The sequence below is a fragment of the Equus asinus genome, chromosome 13, assembly GCF_041296235.1.
Source record: "Equus asinus isolate D_3611 breed Donkey chromosome 13, EquAss-T2T_v2, whole genome shotgun sequence".
NCBI classification, from domain to species: domain Eukaryota; kingdom Metazoa; phylum Chordata; class Mammalia; order Perissodactyla; family Equidae; genus Equus; species Equus asinus.
The window spans coordinates 40,025,823-40,042,789 of NC_091802.1; the positions used below are offsets into that span (position 1 = coordinate 40,025,823).

General features: G+C 49.0%; 1 protein-coding gene and 1 pseudogene across 1 annotated transcript; both read right to left on the reverse strand.

Moving 5' to 3' along the window:
• Nucleotides 1-1,045: 1,045 nt before the first annotated feature.
• Nucleotides 1,046-3,858, reverse strand: GJD3 (gap junction protein delta 3). The gene has a single exon (XM_070483224.1). The coding sequence runs from the start codon at nucleotides 3,856-3,858 to the stop codon at nucleotides 2,971-2,973; it is 888 nt and encodes a 295-aa protein (XP_070339325.1). The 3' UTR covers nucleotides 1,046-2,970.
• Nucleotides 3,859-11,633: 7,775 nt separating this feature from the next.
• On the reverse strand, nucleotides 11,634-13,474 carry LOC123276390 (kelch repeat and BTB domain-containing protein 2-like; annotated as a pseudogene).
• Nucleotides 13,475-16,967: the final 3,493 nt, after the last annotated feature.

The following is a 16,967-nucleotide window of genomic DNA, read 5'->3' on the forward strand; positions in this document are numbered from 1 at the left end:
GGTCTTGCTCAGGCCTCTGGGAGCGCAGGGCAGAGGCATCGAACCAGGCTCAGGTAGAGCTTGGAAGCCGCCCTGGAAGAGGTGCCTCCCCCCAGCTTCATCTCTAAGGGAAAGTCAGCCAGGTGGGATGCAGAGGTGATAAATAGCTTCTCGTGATTGGAAATCGCCATCATCTCTGTGTCTCAACCATTTCAGTTTTTGGTTGGATTGGTGGAAGAGGTGAGGATGTGGCGGCCGGAACAGGCTCAGGTCACGCCTGTTCAGGAGCTGGACTTGATCCTGAGGGCAATGGGAGTGAAGGACTTTAAGCCAGTGAGTGAGGTGATCAGTAATCCAGGATGAGGAGTGTGGGGGCAGGGGTGCAGAGCAGAGGCTGTGGGAGTTCTCCAGGCCATTGGTGACGGGGCTGACCCTGTGCAGCCTCTGAGGGGTGGAGAAGAGAGGAGACAGGGAGGAAATACTTAGGTGGTGAAATGGGAGGACAGGTGATTGAGGAGTGTGGAAGGCAGGCAGAGGACAGGCTACAGCAACAGTGGGTAGAGGTGACCTGTGTGGATGGGGACATCAGCAACTGAAAAGAGAACTAAGGAAGTTGAGGTTGTGTTTGAGGTGCTGCTGACATGCCTCCTCCTCCATCCCTTGCTCCACTCAGGCCACACTGGCCTCCAACACCTCTGGCTTATTCCTGCCTCAGGGCCTTTGCACTTGCCATTCCCTCCACCTGGAATGCTCTTCCTGGAGACAACTTCATGGTTACATTCTGTTCCAGTGTCATCCCTCAAGGATGTCATTCTCCCCTTACTCTTATGGCTTCCTGGCAGTACATTCTACATTTATTGTTGGCCCTCCCCACCAGAATGTAAGCGCCATGAAGTCAGGTTTTGCTCACCACTGTAGCCCAACATCTGGATCTGCTCTGTTCAATACAGCAGCCACTAACTACGTGTGGTGACTGAGTCTTAGAAACATGGCTGGCCCAAACTGAGATGTGCTCCAAGGGTAAAATATATACCAGATTCCAAAGACTTAGTACCAAACAAAGAATGTAAAATATCTCCTTAATATTTTCAAATAATATATTGAAATTATATTTTGGATAGGTTGGGTTAAAGAAAATATATTAAAATTAATTTCACCTGTTTCCTTTTACTTTTTAACGTGGCTAATGGAAAACTTGAAATTACATGTGGCTCATGTCCTGTTTCTCCTGAATAGTGCTGATCTCGAACACTGCCTGGCGCAAAGCACGTGTTCAACAAATACTCGTTGAAGGAATATATCTGGAAAACAGCTGGACCTCCACATCTGAGTTTGCGTGGAGGGGTCCAGAATTCAGTGACTTGAGAGTGGCAAGCGTCAGGGAAAGCATCTGTTTTCTTCCCAAATGAGACCAAAAGGCAGGTAGGTGGGTGTCAGCCAGGGGAGGGTGGGGCTGCAAAGAGGAGGCTGCTCCCGGCGAAGGAACAGGATGTTCAAACACTGGGAAGCAGAATCAGGCACCAGGCTTGGGAGAAACAGAAAATTCGGTGTCATTTGGAGCAGAGAAACCGTGGGGAAGTCAATCTGACGGGGCTGGAGGCCTGAGAGGCAGGGCCAGATGGACGTCAGGAGCCTCGTTCAGGTGCTGGGCTTACCCAAAGGGCAGAGCAGCCCCAATGGCCTAAGCAGGGGGGCTATTGAGAAAGACCCTTCGGCCGCCCTGTGGAGTACAGGCAGAGGAGCGGCAGAAGAGGAGCGCAGGAACAGAGAGGGAAGGGCCAGGGACGCAGGAAAAATCAGGCCGAGTGAGTCACTGGCAATCTGCTCAGCAGGGGGGACGGAGCCCCAGGGGAGCAGTCAGATGGTGGCCCCTGGAGTTGTCGCTTAGGCTCTGGAAGATCTTATGGAGAGTGGCCCCATTGGGCAGTGAGGGAGGAAGACAGATGGGGATAGAGGAGAGACAGGAGGGGGACAAGAGGCAGCCATGTAGACAGCTCTCTGTATTCCCCCAGGACGGAAATGGGTGGTGGCTGCAGGATATGCGGGGCCAGGAGCACGTTTGGGGGGACGTTTCTTCTGAGGATGGAAGGGACTCAAGCATGTTTATAAACTGTGGGGACCAGTAGCAGGGTGAGGAGGGTGAAGCTAGAAGAGAAGAGTCCTGCCCTCTGGCCCCACCCCCGCTCCCCACTCTACCTCGGTGAAAGGGCAGCTCGCCTCCCAGCTCAGGCCGCAAGGTCCAGAGTGTGGAGGTGCCCACAAGCCCTACCAGGCTGTGGCCTGCCCCCCTCTTCCTGTGTGGGCTCCATCAGGAGGGGAGACCTTCCTGTGATGCACCCCCCAGGTAGGGAGGGAGGCACTGTGGCTGCTGCTGGCACTGGATCCTGGCCACCCACACAGAGCATATCAGAGATCACACACACACAGCTCGCACAGGGCGTACACATGCGTGTACGTACTCGGGACGCACGCGGGGTATACATATGCACACACAAAACCCACACAGGATGTACAGGTGTGCACACACAGAGAGCTCACATGGAATGTGTATGTTCGTACACACATGCACACAAACGGCTCACACAAGTTTTACATGTGCACCGCATTTGTGTACATGTGCACACATGCACGGAGAGCCCACACAGAGACTCGTCTCACGGTTGTTTTCGTCCCCAGTAAAACAACCAGGTCACCATCTGAACCTCCTCCACCTTGCACTCTGTCTGCCCTCCTTTCACCCACTTTCTCCCAGCCCCCTGGCCTCCTTCCTTTCCACCTGGGTCAGGGCATCAAGGACCTGCCTTAGTTCATCCTCTGACCCGGCCCGGCTGGGATGCCACCCTGCAGGCCATCCCCGCTGCGTGTCTCCTGCTCAGCAGGGTCCTGCGAGCAGTTCTTGCGGAAGCCACCTCTTGCTTCTGCGGTGAGGGCCGGGGGCGGCGGGGTCTGCCGGCCTCTGATCTCACTCTCCGCCCGAGGAGGTGGCCGCTTCTAGATGGCCAGGTCCTGGCGGACAATGGCCAGGGATGCCTTGCTGCGGCCGCTGCCGCCCTCGCTGTCGCCGGCCCGGTGCGCATAGGCGGGTGGGGCGTAGGGATCCGGGCCCGGGCGCCGGGAGGGCAGGTTCGGCGGCGGCGGCGGCGGCAGCGGCGGAGGGAGCAGCTTCTGCGCCACCTCGTGCGCGCGGTTGCAGCGGTTGTCGCGCTCGGCCGCCTGGCGAGAGCCCCTGGCGCACGGACGGCCCTTCCAGAGCAGGTGGCCCAGCTCGGCCACGCTGAGCAGCGCCGAGAGCAGCCCCACGGCGAAGTAGAAGACCACGAAGACGGTCTTCTCGGTGGGCCGGCTCACGAAGCAGTCCACGATGTGCGGGCACGGCGGGCCGGCGCACGCGAAGCGCGGGGCCACGCGGAAGCCGTAGAACAGCGTCTGGCCGCCCAGGAAGGCCAGCTCGGCCGCCAGGCGCAGCACCACGCTCAGCAGGTAGCAGCAGCGCGCGCGGCGGGCGCGCAGGGCGGAGGGCGCGCACGGGCCCTGGGGGCGCCCCCGGGGCGTGGCGTCGGCGCCACCCGGCTCCTTGCTGGTCTCGTGCATAGAGTAGATGAGGAACAGCACCGGGGGCGCCGAGAGCAGCAGGATGTGGAAGACCCAGAAGCGGTAGTGGGAGACGGGGAAGGCGCGGTCGTAGCAGATCTGGCGACAGCCCGGCTGCCGCGTGTTGCACACGAACTCCTCCTGCTCGTCCGCGAACACGGCCTCGCCCACCGTGGCCAGCACCAGGATGCGGAAGATCAGCATGACCACCAGCCACAGGCGGCCCACGAGCGGCACCTGCGACTGCAAGGCGTCCAGCAGCGAGCCGAGGAACGCCCACTCCCCCATGGCGCTGTGGACGCAGGGCTGGAGTCAGAGGCCGGGGCAGATCAGGGACCCCCACCCCTCCATCCCCGTCGGGGTGTAGTCCATTAGACCTCTTCTAACTTCGGGGTGAGTCAGGGGGTCAGCTAGACCTGGGTTTAGGCGGGATTTTGTGGGAACAAATGAGTTAGCAAATGGGGCGGGTGCGGGAGGGGTTCGGTGATTCTCAACTATGGGCGCCCTTCTCCTTGGGGCCAATGGGTGCTGGGGAGGAGCTCCACCCTGGTGCTCTAGCCAGACACCCATGGGCCTGCGTGGTTGGGTCCTGTGCTCCTCCAGAGTCCGGATTTGTAGACAGGGAACGTGGAGATCAGCAGGGCCAGCCCCTGACCGCATTTGTAGAAGCAGAAAGCCAGTGGTGCCCTTATGTGCTCAGGGATACTCCATGGGCAAGAACGGTGGCTCGAACCCGGGACTCCAGACCCAATTTGGTACCCCTGGGAGAGGTGGGAGCCACCAGACCCAGAGGGATCCCTCCTTCTTTCTCCGCCCACCATTTCTACTGTCCTTTTTACTGCAGTGGACTCCTCACAGAATTGGGGGGCCTGACACAAAGGGAGCCCCAATTTCCATAACTCTATCAGGATCTTTTGTCCTAGGTGTCCCCAAACACTCGGACCCCAGGGTGTTGGGAATGCCGGCCTAGCCCTCTCCCATCTCCTTCTGGTGCCTCTCTGCTTCCTCCCACATTTCCTCAGAGCCTCCCCCAACACACACACACACACACACACACACTTGGGTCCCTTGGGGCCCTGAGGCCCCCAGATCCTCACCAGCCCCACTCACCCTGTGGCTGGAGCTGGGGTGTTAGAGCTGAGCGAGGGACCTTGAGAGATGCCTAGGACCTGTTCCTCCTGGTCCCTCTTTCATTTTCCCTTTCGCATTTGGCTGGGATGGATGACAGGACAGGATGGCTGAGAGGGGCTAGCTCTCCCCCTTCTCTTAAAGGGACAGCGTGACCCTGTTGTCTGACTCCACCCTTGGGAACAGGCACAGCGCACACCCCTTGCTGGGCTCTGCTAGCCCTCCCTTTCCGTCTCTCACCCACCCCTACCCCCACCTCACTCCCATCCCATGGTGTGTCTCCATCTAGAAATGGGGGAGGGGGGTCAACCAGAGCTGCACCCCTTATTGAGGGAACCAGGGGACTCATGGAAGCCTGTCCCTCCAAACTGAAAGGCCTCAATCCGCTATTGACTGTCCCCTTTGAAGGCCGTCTTCAGAGCTGGAGGGAGGATTGGTGCTGGTGTTGGGGGCACTGGTATTTTGAGAGGCAGCAAACACCTAATGGATCTGGTTCCAGCTCTGCCACCCCTGACCTTGGACAAGTCCCTGAGCTTCTCTGGGCCAGAGTCTCCTGGCTTGTCAACTGAGGAGGCTGGGCCAGCTGACCCCGTGTCTCCTTCAGCTCTCTGTTCTCATGCTAAGGTCCCAACCATGTTACAGAGAACAAGCAAACTCGTGCCCGGGAAAAACCCACATGGAAAAACATGCAGCTAACCAGAGGGGTTGGCTTCGGTAGCTAAATAACAGCTTTTGCTTCCTTCCTGCTTTTCCGTAATGTCCAGATTTACTATAATGAGCATGGTTTTTATAATAGAGAGAAAGGCTTCTCTTCCCCCATAAGGCTCTGAATTGAGTCACTTCCTACTGCTTTAGGTGGCAGGAGAAGTTGTCCCTTAGAGGAGGAGAGTTAGGAGGATGGACAGTGACCTGAGCGGCCAGGGAGGGGACACTTGCAGGTTGAGATGTTTTATTTGTCCCCTCTGCCTTTCTGGGAGTCTGCCCAGCCCACACACCATCCCCCTCCCTCACCTGGCCACCTGTGCTGGGCCCAGCCCTGTGCTGAGCCCATGGCATGAATTAGCTCATTTAATTCTCTTGACAACCCTGGCAGGAGGGAAGCTGAGACTCAGAGGATCTAAGCCACTCTCCCACAGTCAGGCAGCAAGTAAATGGCAGGTCCCGGCCTCATCCCTGGCTTGACTGGTCCAGAGCCCATGCTCTTAAACCCGTCATGGAACTGTCCCCACTTCAGCCTGGCTGGGCTTCCCAGGTGGTATCCCAGGGCCTGACAGTCCCCAGGGTTTAATGTGGGGCTGGTGGGCACAGGCACTGGAGGTGGGCTGTGCCTCGCCAGGACTCGCCTCCTTTGTTATGTTTCATCTCCCCTTCAGCCATGGGGGCCTGTATGGTTTTCCACGTGCTGATGGAGATCCCCTGGCCTGATTTCAGGAAGAGGTGGAAAATGTGTCCTTAACCCGTGCTGGCTCAGGGGCTCAGCCCAGCCTGGAAAAACCCTAGGTTAATGCTTGGGCGTGCCGGGGAACCCTCCCCACCCTGGTGCACAGTTCCCTTGGGAGTGGGCTTGGGTGGGGAGATACTGCCTGGACGAAGTCCAAAGGAACGCATGTGTTGGGGCCCCACATTCCAAAACAGGATGTGGGGTGGGGGGCACTGCCGACCTCCCCATCCCTGACTTCCGCCTGCTCCTGCCAAAGCTGTTCCCAGACCCCCAACCCCTGCCCCCAGCTGTGGGGGCTCAGGGACACACCTCATCTCCCCTGACTGTCCAGGAATGGTCCCTGCCCTGTCCCCATGGCCCCTGCTGGGTCAGGCCACCGACCCAGCCTGGAAAAACCCCATCAGACCCATCTGCCTGTGGGGAGTGCAAAATGGCAGAGGCAGTGGGCGAGGATGGGGCGGGAGGTGGAGAACGCATGGTCACCCTGCACTGTCCCCAGCCCCTGATATCACAGGGCCAGACACAAGAGACTCTACAATCTCTGGGGCCCATCCTCCTCAGATAGCGCCGTCCAGCCTGGGAGCAGGTGTCGCTGATGCTGCCCAGAGCTGGTGGTGTGTGGTCCCATTCTTGGCCGTACTTGAGATCTGGGCTGGGCTCAGAGGCCTGTCCTGCCCTGGTCACATTCAGTCTCTGTGCCAGACACCCCAGCCTGGCCCATCGGGCTGTGGAGCCCCTTCTCGCGCCTGTTGCACAGATGCACACAGGCATCACATTCATGTTTGTACCCGTAGGTTAATACCAACGACATCGTCAACACACGGCTGTATTTTCTCTCTCCTGCGCCCTCTAACATTTCTAAAAGTCTTGACATAAATGTGGCCTTTTCGTGAGGCCTTCCCTAGCAGCCCTAAGTGGAATTTAACCCCTACTTCCTATCCCCTTTCTCAGCCTTATTTCCTTTGCACTGATCACTATGTAACATCGTTTATATTTATCTTATTTTCCTGTGTAGCGTGTGTCTCCTCAATTAGCCTGTAAGCTCCCTGAGGGCAGGCACTTTTGGTGCTGTATTCACTGTCCTGTCCCCACCTAGAGCAGTTCCTGGCTTGTAGTAGATGCTCAGTAAACATTTGTGGGGTGGATGAATGAGTGAAGGGGGGAGGGTTGTAGAGGGTGCAGATCCTCTCTGCCCCAAGGTGATGAGATCTCTGGTGGGTCCCATGCCTCAGTTGCTCCCTCTGATCTCCTCTAGGGCTTGTGATCACTTAAGTGGCCAATCTGGACTGAGATCAATAATCAGAATGTCTAGTCCTGGGTAGAAATGAAAACTCCGGAATGGGTTAATGGTGAAATCTCCTGCCCCCAGCTCGGCCTGAGTGGGAGGGTCGGGGGTGGGCGGCGGTGGGCCTGGTTGGTTCTCCTTGTTGCTTCTCCTAGTCCCCCGCCTTGCCACACAGTACCTGACCCTTCAAACTCTTCCCCAGGCCTGAAAACCCTCCAAACTAGATGACCTTTGGTTCACTGGCCACCCAGCTCCTCTCCCCTCTCCCCTGGCCTTCAACCTCTGCGGATTTGTCACCACTGGAACCTGCTTCCCTGTCAGGCCTTACCTCCTCCTTCAGCTCCGTGATTATTTAAGATTAGGTTTGGCTGTAACAGCACAAATATTAAACAGTGGCTTAAACAAGAGAAGCTTGTTTCTTTCTCACATAAAAGGTGGAGAGCAGTGGGCCGTTCAGCGCTGGTGGGGCAGCTGTGTGCTCCAGAGTCCTCAGCGGGGCAGGTTCCTTCCTGGGTGTGGCCCTCCTCCTCCGTGATCCACAGAGTCATTCGGACTCCAGGCAGCAGAGGGAGAAAGGGATGAAGGTGGGAGAAATAGGTGCAAGGACATCCATCTCTTATAAAAATCCCAGGAAGCTGCCACGTGACTGACCTGTTCACATATCATTGGCCAGGATGACCCTCCACAAGGAAGGCTGGGAAATGTAGTCTTTATTCTACGTGGCCTTGCACCCAAGACAGGAGAATTCAGCCCTCGCTCTCACAGATCTGCATCTGGCTTTGGTCTTTCATGCTGAGATGGAGAGTCAGAGAGTTCTCCCCAAGTCTGCTCCCACCAGCCACTTCGGCACAACTTCTCCCTCAAGAAGCCTCCCCAGTCTAGTCACCCTGTCCCCAGGTCCTTCCAAACCACTGCATCTCTGGGTCTTCTTTCATGCCCTCTGCCTAGCCCCATCCCCTCTTTCTCGTCCTTGGGCAGAAGAGTCATTACTGCCAGCTGGAGGTCCCCACCTGGTCTCTTTTCCCCATCTCACCCATTTCTAGGTTGTCTATAGAGATCTTTGCTCAGTAGGACAATAACTGGGCCTGAAAGTGGCTGGGCTCTGCAGGCAGCCTCATCTGAGTGACCAGAGGGCTTGGGAGTCCCTCCCTTCTTTTCCTTGAAAGCCCAGAGTGAACTCGTAGATGAGAGAAACTGCTTTGGGATTGGGGGTGAGAGGAAGGGTAAGGGTTTGAGTTAGTTATCAAGAGGCAGCTTTCAAAGTCCCTTTCTCCCTCCATGCAGCTTTGAATGGCCTACGTTTGTGAGGGCCGAGAGGTACAAGCAACCACGATCACTGCCTGCAGCCTGGGGCCCTTTTCTCTCCATAACCCCAGGGGCTGAAGTGGGATCAGGTTAACTCAAGATCAGTTGATGGGCAGATCAACGTAACTCCCTCCCTAAAAGTAACACTCCTGGGTCCAAGGGCTGCCCTTGGCCAGGCCCTGGAAAGTTGTGGAAAGTTACTAGAGGCAGAAGACAGTCACCTGTGGATTGGGCTTCCTTTCCTCCAGCCAAAATAACATTTACTGGAATATCTTTTTGCACTTACCAGGATGTATTGGGGCCACCTTGAGGCCAGTGAAGATACTGTCTTACTCCAAAGAAACAAATCTGACTTGAGAAAGTACTAAGAGAAAATGTAAGGGGGAGTAGTGTACACTGATACAACTGCTTTGAAGAAGTTTGGCAGTTTCTTATAAAGGTAAACACATACTTAACAAATGACCCAACGATTCCACTTCTAGGTATTTACCCAAGAGAAATAAAAAAATATGTCTATAAAAAAGACTTGCAGCGCCGGCCCCGTGGCTGAGTGGTTAAGTTCGTGCGCTCTGCTACGGTGGCCCAGGGTTTTGCTGGTTTGGATCCTGGGCGCGGACATGGCACCGCTCATCAGGCCACGTTGAGGCGTCATCCCACATGCCACAACTAGAAGGTCCCACAACTAAAATATACAACTATGTACTGGGGGGATTTGGGGAGAAAAAGCAGAAAGAAAGAAAATAAAAAGATTGGTAACAGTTGTTAGCTGACGTGCCAATCTTTAAAAAAAAAAAAAAAGACTTGCACTCTGACGTTCATAACAGCTTTATTTACAATAGGCCCAACTGGAAACAACCCACGTGTCCATCAACAGGTGAATGGATGAATAAACAAATCTATGCAATGGAATAATACTCAGCAATTAAAAAAAGAAGGAACAATTGATACGTGCAACAACATGGATGAATTTCAGAAAAATTATGCCAAATGAAAGAAGCCGGACGCAGAAGCATACATTTGTATGATTCCATTTATATGAAGTTCTAGAATAGGTAAAACTAACCTGTAATGGTAGAAATCAGATTAGTGTTTGTCTGGGGTTGAAGAGACACATAAGAAGTTTTTGAGCTGATGGAAATGTGTTACATCTTGATTATGATGGTGGCTTATGCGGGAGTACACACTTGTCAAAAGTCATCAATCTGTACACTTAGAGCGGGTGCATTTTATGTATCTAAATTATACCTCAATAAAATTGATTTAAAAAGAAAAAAGCAATGTTGGTCTGTACTGAAATTCTTTTGAGGAGGTCATGAAAGAGAGTAAGACTTCCTCTAAGTCATTGTTACACATCTCTCTCTCTCCAGCTCTCTGGGGAAACTTCTTTCCTCTTCCTCTTCCTTCACCCTCTTGTTCCCCCACACTCCACGCTGCTCATCTCTCCTTATCATTCTTTATGAAGTGGAGTAATTTGGCTTGCTTCTATCCATTTGAGTTTGATGCTTTTGTACACAAAATCAATATCCTTGGGTTTGAATTTATATTCAGTTAAGACTTTAAATGAAAAAAACTGGGGCTGGCCCGGTGGTGCAGCAGTTAAGTTCACACGTTCCGCATCTCAGCTGCCAGGGTTCGCCGGTTCGGATCTCGGGTGCGGACATGGCACCGCTTGGTAAGCCATGCTGTGGTAGGTGTCCCACATAGAAAGTAGAGGAAGACGGGCACGGATGTTAGCTCAGGGCCAGTCTTCCTCAGCAAAAAGAGGAGGACTAGCAGTAGTTAGCTCACGGCTGATCTTCCTCAAAAAAAAAAAACTTTTTCCTTTTATACCTTCAACTATACCTTTTGTTGTTCTATTATACATTTAATAATTTGAGTATCAAAATAATAATCACTTTCACTTGTTCTTTAATTAATATTCAATTATCTCATAATTTTGAGAAGTTTAATTTGTCTAAGCAATGAGCACTAATTACAATCCTGATTAATTAAATTTCCAAACGTTTCCAGTGCCTAATGGGACTGACTGACAACTCTAACAAGTAATATCTTCATATTTATTAAAACAATTCCTGTAAACCTAATAAACCAAATGTACAAATGTAGCAGTTCAAGTTCAATTTTACAGTAGTGTTTACAAATTTATTTGGATTTCTTAAAACTTTTAAATTAAAATCACATGTAAAGATAAATTATACATTTAAATAGAAATTGCAAGGCTAACCTGTCGGTTAAATTCTCTTAAACCTTAGGGACATTCAAAATATGTAATACAAACACATCATCCTGAATGATTATGAAACATTTCTAAATTTAACACAAAATTATAAATACTTTGGGTTCAATTAGTTCATCATTTCTGTCTTTCTATCTTTCCCTTCAGGGTTGTGGAGTCCTCTACCCAACTAACAGTTTAATCCCGTCAGGTGGACTGAGAATTTCTAAATGAAAAACATCAAGACAGATTAAGGGTTAGAAATTCAAGACTGAGGTTTGGGACCAGGTTGACTCTTTTCTTGTGGTTGACCCCCTCTGCTTTGTCGACAGAGTGCCCGAGCTCACCCCTCTCAGTAGGAATTTGTTTTATAATTCAATATGTGTGAATCTTTGCTCAAGATTAGGTGTAGGGTAAGTCTTTTGACGAGACTACTGCCTGGGGGATGATGTACGTTTCCCGTTGCTTTGCCTGGGGAGCGTGGTATGCCATTCTGTCTCATTATTGATCGCTTAGTTAATGTGGTGTCTGTTAGAGCTCTCCATCATATAGGTAACTTTTTTGCTTTGGAATTTATTAAAGGTATGTTTATGTTCTCACTTTTCGCCTTTTCATGCTTGTTGCTTCATGTCTCTTGTTTAGCAAAGACAGTTACAAAGCACATAATCCGGGTATGCACTGCCTGAGTTCTACAGCCAAACAGTTGGTAATGCAACCATTTCTCCATCCAGTTCAAACTCCTCTGTTCCATCCGGCAAGAAAAGATACATAAATGGTTTCCATGGAGATTCTTCAAGGCAGGATCAAGAGTTTCCCTATGGTGCATTGAAAATCTCTCCCCAGTAACCACAGTATATGTTCTGGTCAATTCCACATCATACTGGTAGGTGACATCTTTAGTTCTCTCTCTTAAGTGGGTTTCTTGCATAAAAACACAGAATCTGAGATTACAACAGCTCTAACATGGGGGGGGGGCGGGTCAGAGCATCACTCAGCAGGAATATTGGCCATTTCCCACATTTATTCACATTGTGATTTTCCACAAGTACTGAAGAACCATCTACTGTGTCAGAAGAAAGTTTTATGCACTATACAAAATATTATTACCAAAAGCTGCAACCCGAGTTAAAGGCCCTGCTAGTCTGCCTCATGGCCACTGTTCCAGACCTTGGAAAGTGACTCTACTAGAAGGTATGATCACATGACTGCACTGTGGACCATGACTGCTGAGCACAAGAAAACGGGCTCACCCTTGTCTGCGCACCCTCCTCAGTGTCCTACCTTTCAGCAGGCCTCTGGTTAAGTTCTCTCCCTACACTCTCTCCTCCAGATTATAGTTGTAGTCTTCACAGCAAACCAAAGATGTGGCTTTATGTGGACAAAAAGCATCAGGGTCTTTGGGAATCTTGCTGTGATTGGACCAGTAAAAGTAATTCCAGATTTGAAGGTAGCTTGATGTTGGCTTGTTTTCACTGATTCCTTTATGTGTTTTTCAGAGCAAATTGACCGCCTGCTCTAGAGATGTCATTATCAAGACTTACAACTGTCCAACCTTACGCAAATCAGCTGGTGGGCTGTATAGCTTGTGAACTTTTTGTATCTGGGGTTGTACGAACAGAAAAGTAAAGGCTGCAAGGCTCTTTGGAAGATGCTTTGATGGAAATCATCATCTTCTCTTTCGTCATCTCAAGAGCATCCACTTTGATATGGCTGAGAAATATTGTGAAGGTGATTCTGGGTTGAGCTCTAGCCACAGCTCAGCAGCTTTGCAAACTGTCCCTTCATTTTCCACAGGTAAGTGGTCACTACTGAAAACACTTATCAATCAGTAGGTCGGGTGGCAGCAGCATGAAAGCTTTCTGGTGGTACCCAGAAGTGAAATTGTGCCCACCAATCTTTTGGCACTTTAATTCCTCACAATCTGCAAAACTCAACAATTCTCTGCATTGATTATTTTTTAATTATATGTTTTTGACATTGTTGCAACACGTCTACTTACACAAAGCACATTGTTTCATAAAACTGTTATACAGTGCTGTCATTTATTGCCAAGTTACTGTGTGTGCCTAAGTTTCTCTTGTCTATTAGGCAGTGTAGTGACACCAACATTCCCTAGGTGTGAGCGTGTCTGCTATCACTAGTTCACTCACAGCGTGGCCTGAAATAAGAACTACACATTGCAAGAACCACCTTATGACGAGGGACTTCAACGCCTTCAACAGCAAACACTATGCCAGTGAGGAACTGCTCTTTATTAAAGAGTTTTAGCTGTTCCAGCAGACACAGCATATTCAAGATCAGTCTCTTCTTGTTGTGATGGACATGACTGTATTCTGTTAATATCTGTAGAATCAGATTGGAAAAGTCGGTCTTTTTTTTTTTTTTGAGGAAGATTAGCCCTGAGCTAATTACTGCCAATCCTCCTCTTTTTGCTGAGGAAGACTGGCTCTGAGCTAACATCTATGCCCATCTTCCTCTACTTTATATGTGGGACGCCTACCACAGCACGGCTTTGGCCAAGCAGTACCATGTCTGCACCTGGGATCTGAACCGGAGAACCCCGGGCCGACAAGAAGCGGGAACATGCGAACTTAACTGCTGCACCACCGGGCCGACCCCACAAGTCGGTCTTTCTAACGAAAGAGGATCAAGTGAATGATTCCTGAGTAAAGTAAGGAGGAGCTCCATGTGGTCTCATCTGCAGCTCAGAACCGAGGCTGGCAGATCCACTACCCTAGGTCATCCTGGGTTCTTTAGGTACCAAAATGGACTTTGGAGTTTGTATTAGTCAGAGTCCTCCAGAAAAACAGAGCCAATAGGATATATATGGATATATATATATAAGAAGAGATTTATTATAGGAATTGGCTCACATAATTATGGAGGCTGAGAAATACCACCATCTGCAGTCTGCAAGCTGGAGAGAAAGCTGGTGGTGCAACTCAGTCTAAGTCTGAAGGTCTGAGAACCAGGGGAGTCATTGATATAAATCTGAGTTCCCAGGCCTGAGAACCAGGAGCGCCCATGTTGGAGGGCAGGAGATAGATGTTTCAGCTTAGAGAAAGGGAATTTGCCCTTCCTCTCCATTTTTGTTCCATTCAGGTCCTCAACAGATTGGACGATACCCACGTGCAGTGGGGAGGGTGAGCTTCTTTACTCAGTCTACTGATTCAAATGCTAGTCTCTTCCGGAGACACCCTCACAGGCACATTTAGAAATCATACTTTACCAGTTATCTGGGCATCCCTTGGCCCAGGGGAGTTGACACACACAATTAACCATCATAGTTTTTCAACACATCCTGAAGACATCCTGTTCAGATTTGCAATCGTACAGCACAAGTGAAAAACACCTGAGATTGATTCCTGGAGTGGTACCAGTTCAGCATGATATTAGAACTGGAACCCATATATTACTTTTATAACCAGAAAAAAATTATAGTTATTTTCATTTTGAAAAACATGTAACATTTACTACTTTTGTAAACTATAGGAAAATGCAAAGAAGAAAACAAAAATCACCCAAATCTTATCATCCTGAGAAAAGCAGCTAGCACTTTGTTGCAATTTGCCATAGGTCTTTCAATGCACATAGCATTCGTTCTCAAATTTTAGTGTGCGTCAGCATTAACCAGAGCGCTTGTTAAAACAAGTGCTTTAGGTCAGTAGTTTTTGGGTGGGCCGGATAATCCGAATTTCTAACAAGCCCTCAGGTCATGGTAATATTGCTGGTCCAGAGACCACACATCAAGATGAACTGGCATGTAGTTACACCTTTGCTATTCCAAGTAAGGTCTCCAACCACCAGCATTGACATCACTTGGGAACTGCTTAATACAATCTCAGGCCCCCCTCAGACCTATTGAATCAGAATCTGCATTTTAACAAGATCCTGAAGGGATTTATAGGCACAAGTTTGAGAAGCACTAGTTTATATTCGAGCCTCATACTGTCTAAAAGACAGTTTTTCCTCCCTACTCTATTGTGGTATAATTTACACACAATAAAATGCACCTTTATTATAATTCAATGTGTTTTGACAAATTATACGGGATAGTTTTGTATCTTTTTCCCCCTCTACCCAACATGAGGACTTTCCTGTGCTATTGTTTGGGGAAAACATGACTTCTAATGGCTGTGTAATACATGGTAAGTAAGGATGTACCAGTTTAACTAATTCTTCTATTTTAGGACATTTCTGCTGTTCCCCTCAATGAACACTTTTGGACACAAGCTTTTTGTTTTTCAGTCTTTAGGATACTTTTCCAAAAGTGGAATTACGAAGGAAAAGGACACAGGGCAGGCAAGAACAGACGTCCATTACTCTAGAAGAAAAGTTAATGAATTAAAAAATTTTCTGTGGGTTTCAGAAAAAATGTCCAGAATTCACTTAAAAAAATTCCATTGCAGGGCCTGGCTCTGTGGCCAAGTGGTTAAGTTCATGTGCTCCACTGAGGCGGCCCAGGGTTTGCATCCTGGGCGTGGACATGGCACTGCTCGTCAGGCCACGTTGAGGCGGTGTCCCACATCCCACAACTGGAAGGACCTGCAACTAAGATATACAACTATGTACGGGGGCGGGGGGGGGGGTGGGTTGGGAAGGTAAAGCAGAAAAAAAAAAAAAAGATTGGCAACAGTTGTTAGCTCAGGTGCCAATTAAAAAAAAAAAAAAATTCCATTGCAGCAAGAACAGTGGGATGCAATGTACCTTAAAAAACAAAAAGGTGGGGCTGGCCCCAGCCGAGTGGTTAAGTTTGCACGCTCCGCTTTGGCAGACCAGGGTTTCGCTGGTTCAGATCCTGGGCACGGACTTGGCACTGCTCATCGGACATGGCACTGCTCATCAAGCCATGCTGAGGCAGCATCCCACATGGCACAACTAGAAGGACCCACAACTAAAAATATACAACTGTGTACCAGGGCAGTTTGGGGAGAAAAAGGAAAAATAAAATCTTAAAAAACAAAAACCAAAAAGGCTTAGTAAGTTCGTGTCATTTATCAGCTAATACAAATTTTGAATCCTTATTTTCTCAGTAACCATTCTTTTGTAATTTATAATTGATATAATATGCATTTAAGCAATGTCTCAAATTTATAGGAACTAACTACACTCTATAAAGGGTCTAAAATGTCCAAGTTATTAGCACTAGAATTTTTATCTCCTAGAATGTCAGTGGCTTAAGGAATAATGAATAAAGTCAAGGAATGTATTCACTTGAAGTCTTTTTAGATAATAGACATTTTACTGATTAGGAGCAAACTTTTCCTTTTAAAAGGGAAACATTTCTTATTTTTTTCTTTCTAGAGAGGGTTTGTAGCTTTTCTCCCAAAATTTATTTTATAAACAAATGCCTACTTACCAGACAGGGATTTCACCTTTGATCTGTAACCTTTCTTCACTCCATGTCATGAACATCTTTTCACATCAATAGATAATATACATGATCATTCTTAATGGACACATGGTATTCCCATTGTACTACAATTTGTTTAAACTAATTGTTTTACCAAATGTCGCCCATTGTTGGACATTGAGGTTACTTTCAATTTTATTATTACAGAAACTTCAATAAGCATCTTTGTATACAGCTTTTTTGGAAGATAATTATAGATTCACATGTAGTTGAAAGAAATAGTACAGAGACCCCTCGTACACTTTGCCCACTTTCCTCCAATGGTAACCTTTTGCAAAATTATAATCAGGATATTGCTATTTCCTGTGTTACTTGAACTCAAATTTGTGTGTGCTTCCACAGCTTTTGGCACATGTCCAATTCTCTTGAACTAAACTTCTTAAAAGTGAGAATTGCTGGGACAAAGAGCTTGGCCTTTTGTCCAGATTCTGATGAAAGGGCTCATTTTCCCTTTGTCAACATTACCCTTGGGGATATGTTTAGGATATCTGTCTGTAACTCACGATTACTTTTCTTCTAGTACCTTTTTTAATAGTTTTGTTTTTGATATTTAAATATTTAGTCTATTTGAACTTAATTTTGGTGTAAGATGTGAGGAAGGGATTGGATT